General features: G+C 43.5%; 1 protein-coding gene across 1 annotated transcript; it reads left to right on the top strand.

The window, feature by feature from the left end:
* Window positions 1–623: 623 nt before the first annotated feature.
* On the top strand, window positions 624–2127 carry LOC127304750 (probable indole-3-pyruvate monooxygenase YUCCA11). Its single transcript, XM_051335345.1, has 4 exons — window positions 624–1235; window positions 1339–1557; window positions 1643–1765; window positions 1945–2127. The coding sequence occupies exons 1-4, from the start codon at window positions 624–626 to the stop codon at window positions 2125–2127; spliced, it is 1137 nt and encodes a 378-aa protein (XP_051191305.1).
* Window positions 2128–7739: the final 5612 nt, after the last annotated feature.

A 7739-nucleotide genomic window follows, 5' to 3' on the forward strand; every position in this document is an offset into this window, starting at 1 on the left:
TTCGAATAGTCAAGTCAGTTAAACACATATTTATTCATCTCCACTCAATATTAGCTAGTATACATATTTATATACTTGTATATTACATAATATGAAAATCTTTATTTTATTGCCGTCTATACATGTTACTATCACACTAAATTGTTGTAACTGATACATTTATTAATGTATATTTCACTTCGAAATATGAGAAATGTTTTGATAAAAGAAAATGCAGATCTAAACATGTAAGAAACATATTTGTAATAGCTATCTAGGGAAGAGAATTATCTCCTCATTTTGCACGTTCCACTAATTCCAGAAGTTGAGACTACTTTGACTTGCAAATAACACTCTTTTTTTTGTAAAGTAATATCTTTTACAGGCTGTATTCATCAACTTACAATTAAAACATCAGTTTCTATATTGAAGTACTTTCTAGGCTTTGTGGAACGTGCAAAATGAGGAGATAATTCTCCGCCATAAAAAGAGCAAAGAAACAAATCACCAAAAGTAGCATACATAGTAACGGCTACGACTGCATATATAAATATCCATAGGTGCAACCCAAATACATATCAACCAAGGAAAATTCCACAAAGTAACATCATACATTGATTTTACACCTCCTCTAAAAAAAATCTATGGAGCAAGTTCAAGTCTGCATCGTTGGAGCTGGTCCATCCGGTCTTGCCACGGCAGCTTGTCTTAGCAAACTCTCCATCCCATATGTAATTGTCGAGCGCGAAGATTGTATTGCATCGTTGTGGCGCAAACACACATATAATTGCCTCAAGCTCCACCTTGCCAAAGAGTTCTGCGAGCTACCCCACATGCCATACCCCAATGATTCACCGACCTACGTTCCCAAGGATCAATTTCTAAGGTATATGGATGACTATGTTGAGAAATTCCATATTTCCCCCAGGTTTAACACTTTGGTTGAGTCATGCATGTATGATGAGAAGAGTAATTGTTGGAATATCATGGCAAGAGATATAGTCAATGACACGATCCTGGATTATGCATCCAAGTTCGTGGTTGTAGCAACAGGTGAAAACAGTGAGGGTATCATTCCAAATATTGATGGTCTACAAAGCTTTCAAGGTGAAGCCATCCACTCATCAAGTTACAATTCTGGAAGTGATTATGTTGGGAAAAGTGTGCTTGTTGTTGGATGTGGAAACTCCGGTTTTGAGATAGCCCGTGACCTTGCAGTCTACGGAGCCAACACCTCCATTGTCATCCGTAGTCCAGTATGTGCCCAATTTCAAAGATTTTATGTTTAGTTTTCAGATATTTTTCAATATCGAACCTATTCTTACCCAGTTTATTGTGCAGTTTCATGTTATGACAAAGGAGCTGATCCACTTAGGGATGATTCTAGCACGGTGGCCCATTTCATTGAGACTAGTAGATTTTATTCTCTTGCTATTTGCACATATATTATTTGGTGATCTATCAAGGTACGGAATTGTGAGGCCTAATATGGGCCCACTCGTTCTAAAAGCAAAAACCGGTCGGTCTGCTGTCATAGATACAGGCACCACCACGCTAATAAAGAAAGGTGATATCAAGGTGAGAAGACACAATTGTTCTAAATACGATTATAAACATACTAGATAAGGAAGGCCATACCATTGATAAATATTTTATATGGTAGGTCTTTGGGCCAATACATCGCATCCGAGGAAATCTCATAGAGTTCGAGGATGGGAATGAAAGATACTATGATACTATTATATTCGCAACGGGCTACAAAAGCACCACAAATATGTGGCTTAAGGTACATATCATTCTTACTACAAAATAACCAGCGAAAATAGTTTGTTTTTATATTTGAGTATTGTAATCCATATTCTATCATGGTATAGAATTTAATGAGGAATGTTCTCATAATCTTTACTAGAAACTTGGTACCATCTTTTCCCAAACTAATTACTGATTTTTTATTAATAAATGTAGAAAGACGTGACTATGCTAAATAGTGATGGCATGCCCAAGAATGACTTCCCCAACCATTGGAAAGGTGCAAATGGACTCTACTGTGTTGGATTTGCAAGAAGAGGATTGCTTGGTATTGCACATGATGCCAAGATCGTTGCTAGCGACATCCAAGCCAACATACAAATGATACTGTTTGATTAGCTTATCCAAATAATTTTCATCCGAGTTTCCTAGATCATTTTTCCTAAAAAAGTGTTCTAGGATAGCATCATAAAATAGCTTGGTTTGGTAAGAGTCTTTCGGTGTTGGTGTGGTTGAGTGTTGTTAAAGGTTGTTGTAATAGTGTTGTGTAATAATTATTGTGTTATGCTTTTATTTTACCACTAAATAATTCATATGTGGTGGAGTAATCTTTAAAATAATCCCAGGTTTATGGTTGTAGCAACAAATGAAAATAATGTTGGTATGACTCCGAAGATCATTGATCTACGAAGATCTTCCACCGACACAACATATGATTTGACTAGTAGCTCATAAGAGCAGATTATGCTCAAATACCTTATTGTATTGTATTTACAAATAGTCTCTCAACATATGTAAAGAGCAAGAAGCAGCGATAGTGTACGCCACATTAACCTGAAATTAAAGACTTACCACAAATGGTGCGAGATTCAAATACTACGATCCAACATCTTATGACTACGAGTCGCAATAACATGAAGTCATCTTAGATGGTTTATGTTTTTTTTTCTATAAAACTTAAACCAAATGTTTGGTTCATAAAAATATCTCTCATACACCTTGCACTCCATGTCTCATACAACTTACATGCTAAACATACAAACGAAAAAAAAAACTATATATCCTATACACACGCAGCGTCCCTGCCGCCCGGCGCTTGCCCGGGCTTTGATGCCGCTCCGCTCTTGCGTGAGAGCAAGTTTAGCGATCGAATTCGTATCTGAGCTGGGGCAAAACTGCAGGCTTGGTGAGCCACAAAGCGATTGGCTTGGGCAGTTACGATGTAGCGATGTACATCTTCCTTCCTGGAAAAAAGAAGAGTCATAAATGAGCCACTCCATCGCGACCCGACTCCCCGTCCATTCCGTGAACCCAGCGCACTCGACTCCTCGTCCATTGCCCGTCCAGCCGGCGGCCGCCACGATTCCCTCCAACGGAAGTGAAATTACTTATTAGTTATTATATATTAGTTATTATATTGTCGTTATGAAAATAAAATAATTGACACATAGATTTAAACTAAATAATTCAAAAGTAAACATTTATGGCATGAACTATATTAGTTATGCTCAAAAAAGTTTACATTTCAGATTTTACTCTTTAATGAGTATGTATAAATTATGTGCAGATTATTTTGGATAGTGCTTATGGGTAACATTTTATACATAAATATATTGATAATTTTTTCGATGTTTATATTAAGAGATCTTAGGTTCTAAATTCATGCCCCGAAATCTCAGGACCGATGCTGATTGGACAAGTCAAGATAAACGGACGGAAACAGCGTGCATGATTTTTTTTTGGAACGGAGCACAGAATTATAGGCTTGATTTGCTTTCAGTATGTAGTCATCGTTGTGTTAGTCTCCGCTGATGTGTTGTATTTGTGTTTCTGCATTGCACTATTGTGACATGTGATGCTTATACTTATCCAATAGGAAATTTAGTTGCCTCGATGATGCTTATACTTGTCCAAGAAAAAATTTAGCTGCCTTGCGGCTCGCCCAGGCTCCGATAAATTCCTGGGTCCGCCACTGCCTATAGAGACAATCTTTTATAAGAAAGAAGCTAGAACTCAATCATGCTGGAGCTGGAAAGACTGGGAGTATCATTTTCTTTGTGGGTTTTAATTGTATATGTAGATTTATATTGCAATGGAAATTTATTTTGCTTGATTAAGCTAGTTAATGCTCAAAGGAATTAATAGCAACCTACATCATGACTTATACTTTTACAGTTAATACTAGTCAATAGTCATATCATATTTAATTGGGCGTACATCGGAACTACATTGTTTTTGCCAAGTATATATTGGGTGCGTATGCAACAAACATCATCAGTTTCTAAACAACAACGTATTTAACAAATATATCAGACGCCATGGCTGCTTCCAGATACCATGTAAGTTAGGTGTGGATTAGTTCTATTTCCTTTGAAGAAACCACATCTAAATTAAACAAGCTTCAGAAAGTAGCTTTACATATATATGTATCTAGACGCATTTGCCACGATAAAGTCTCTTGCCAGAGTATATGGATGTACCATGCAAAAAAAAAAATGGATGTACACAAGAATATCATCAGTTTCTAAAGTGACCGCAAATTCAGGAACAAAATTTCAAGTCGGATGCTGATGGCCCTGTGTATGCAGACATGTTTGCTTAGCTGGATTAATCTTCTTCCCTTTGAAGGAAACACTTCCAGTTGTACAAGTTTCTTCAAAAGCATATGACGAAACCAATATCTATGTCACAGGCTAGCAATGTCTTTCGGCAAAGTATATTGGATATGTACGTACATAACAAAATCATCAGTTTCTAAATTATGAGACGTTTCTTACCAAACTCTTTGATCAGACGCATATGATATTAGTGTATGATATCATCTCTATAATGCATGGTATCATATAGTAGTATGGTATTTATATTATATTTATTAATTTGGGAAATCTTAATGTAAATCTATGTACATGATCTATTTGACATTAAACTTTTTAGTACTACGAGTATGATATGGTATACATTCATGGTAAACCGAGACAGAGGAAATAGTACTATCATCTCTCTCATCTTTAATTGCACTGCCACATCATATTTTTGCATGCATGAAATGCATGATACTACTTATGATACCTCAATTGGCGTAGTCTAAGAGCATCTCCAGTCGCCTCCCACTAAGCGTTTCCAAAGCTTTTTGGGGCATGCCGGATATATAACTGGCCCCAGTCGCGCACCTCAAAGGGCCTTTCCGCCCGATGCGGCTCAATACGGTGTTCGGCGCCCCGAGGCCGAGCGCGGAAACGAGCCGCAAGTGGCGGGCCCGACGCGTCATTGACACATGAAGGAAGAGCTGCAGCTTTGCCTTAATGGCAACAGAAGGGCAGGTGAGACGTCATGTCGGCGTTGCGCCTCCCCGACGCGTCGCTGCGCCTCCTCCATGTGTCGCTGTCATTCGCATGCCACCGCTAGTTCCCGCGATTTCTTCCGTGACTTCTCACCTCTTCCCGCCTCTCCTCAATGGACGTCACCACAACCGCCGACATCCCTTTCTCCACCGCGAAACATGTATCTTCGCATGCATACCACCTACGCAATGATGAGCCGCGCCGGCAGAGGTCAGTTGCATCCACCACCGTCCCACCTCCACCTCCATCTCCACTCCCAGCACCGGTCGAGTTTGATGTTGACCCAGAGCTGACGGACAACGAGTAGTGGGAGGCAACGGCGCAAGCCACCGCCATAGAGGCGTTTGTCGCCGATGAGTCACTACTAGGAAAAGGCCTATAGATGGAAATAGCACTACCGGCGCACCAGCAAACCCATGCGCCGGTGGCAAATAGTGCCGGTGCACCAATATGTCGCTGCGCCGGTGATGGTATCTTACTGCCGGCGCACAAGCAAGACAGAGCGATAATGTTCAAAGAGAACCAGGCCATGCCAAAAAATTGAGCCCCTTACTGCCGGCGCACCACCATGTTGGTGCGCCGGTGGTAAGAGCCATGATTTTCCCTCTCCACCCCCCCCTCCCCCGTGGACCGCCTTTTTAGTTTTGAAAAAAATAAAAGAAAATGATAGAAAATTCAAAAAAAAATCCTTTGAACTGCCCATGTATTATGTAATCTAGTTTTAATGGAAATTTGAAAAAATGAATTTTGATATATTATGCAAAATGGCGTCATCTTTCGGTAAAACGGAATTTCTGGTTGCATACAACCTCCGATGAAAAACTTTTTTATATCAAAATCTATCTAAGCAAAATTTCCTATCTGAATTCAGAGAAAAAATGGATTCGTCAATTGGAAAACAGAAACATGACTTTTTTCAGGTTTAAGATTTGGGTGAAAAAAAAACCCCCGGCGCACCACCCTACTTGGTGCGCCGGCGGTAACATCCCCTATAAATAATGCAAACCGTCGACCTCCTCCTCACTTTCCTCACTTTGCCCTCTTCCTCCTCCTCCGACGGACTCCACCACCGTCGACCTCCTCCACCTCCTCCGCATGGCCTGCTCCTGCAACTACGGCTACGACCACCTTCGGCGTCGTCCACCTCCTTCGGCCTCCTCCGCATGGCCTCCTCCGGCCTCCTCCAACTGCCTCAACCTCCTCTCCGGCGTCGTCCACCTCCTCCGGCCTCCTGCGCATGCATGGCCTTCTCCGGCCTCCTCCACCAGCCTCAACCTCCTCCGCATGGCCACCACCTCCTCCGGCCTCCTCCACCTCCGGCCTCCCACTCCTCCACCTCCTACACCAGCGCAGCAACAAGAACGACAACCACAACCTATTAGACTGGCGCAAAAACGACACCACAACCGCAACTCACGAGATCTAGATTTTTTTGTTTTGTTTTCTGGTATAACTTACCGCCGGCGCACTAGGCAGGTGCGCCGGGGATAAATCGAGTTACTACCGGCGCACCAGGTGGTGCGCCGGCGGTAAGCCATTTCCACCGGCCTGTTCCCACCGGCGGGCGCTGGTGCGCCGGCAATAACCAATTTTGGTGCACCGGCAATAAGCCTTTTCCTAGTAGTGAGTTTGGCGAGCTCGAGCGGTAAATGTGGGCGGCAAACATTGCCGCGGCGGAAGAGTCCCTCCAGGCGTAGAGGGGAGGAGCTGGGCATGCGGCGGCATGCGGAGGAGCTGGAACAGCGGTGGCGTCGGTATCAGCTGCATGTGCAGCGGCTTGTGGAGGAGCCGCAGTAGCGGATGCGGAGGCGGGAGCTCTAGCATCGCCAGCGGAGGGAGGAGCTGGAGCAGCAACTACGGGAGGAGGCGGCGGCCACGGAATTGGCGGCTTGGGAGGCGAAAGAGACGGCGGCGGTGGAAGCGGAGGACAAGGTCGAGGACGACGACGGCATCGACTGATCCGACGATGGGCTAGACCCAGAGGAGCAGGCGACACAACAACGGGCGATCGTCGAGTCATTCGAGTCACAGAAGAAGTTGCAGGACGACGCCCGTGCCCGCGAGGAGGACAACGATGCGCGGTGGCGCCGCACCGTCGACCTCTCCCTCTAGCAGTCACCAGAGTAGCGGTGGAGGGGAGGCGACGACGCGGCGAAATGTAGTGTTCTCGTCACGTTCTAGAGGAAGAGGCGGCGCACGGTGAACGAGCAGTGGCGGAGGGGAGGCGACAACAGGGCAGGGCCGTCGAACGCACCGTCGAGCGGCCAGTAGGATACGGTTTAGATGATCCTAGCCGTTTTCATTTAAACTTGTAAAATATAATCAACTTTTAATAAAAAAAAATGTTTGTGCATCTTTATTATTTTGGGGCCTCTAAATGGGAGGTGCGATTGGGGAGAGACGCGCCCCAAGCACGGCAGCACGCTAACGCGTCCCCCAAACATTCAATCCGATGTTGTTTGGAGGTCGCTTTGAGGGACGAGACTGAAGATGCTCTAAGCATGGATCGAGAAAAGTGGGACAGCTAAGCATGATACTTGCAGGCAATAAATTTTCTTGAAAACCAGGGGCTCGCAAATTTTTCCATAAATCCGGTGTCCTCATGTTAATATCTAGAAAAAAAAACCAGGGTCTTTGCATAATGTTTCCTAATTCCAGGAACCTCTCGGC

The sequence above is a fragment of the Lolium perenne genome, chromosome 5 (genome assembly GCF_019359855.2).
Source record: "Lolium perenne isolate Kyuss_39 chromosome 5, Kyuss_2.0, whole genome shotgun sequence".
NCBI classification, from domain to species: Eukaryota; Viridiplantae; Streptophyta; class Magnoliopsida; order Poales; family Poaceae; genus Lolium; species Lolium perenne.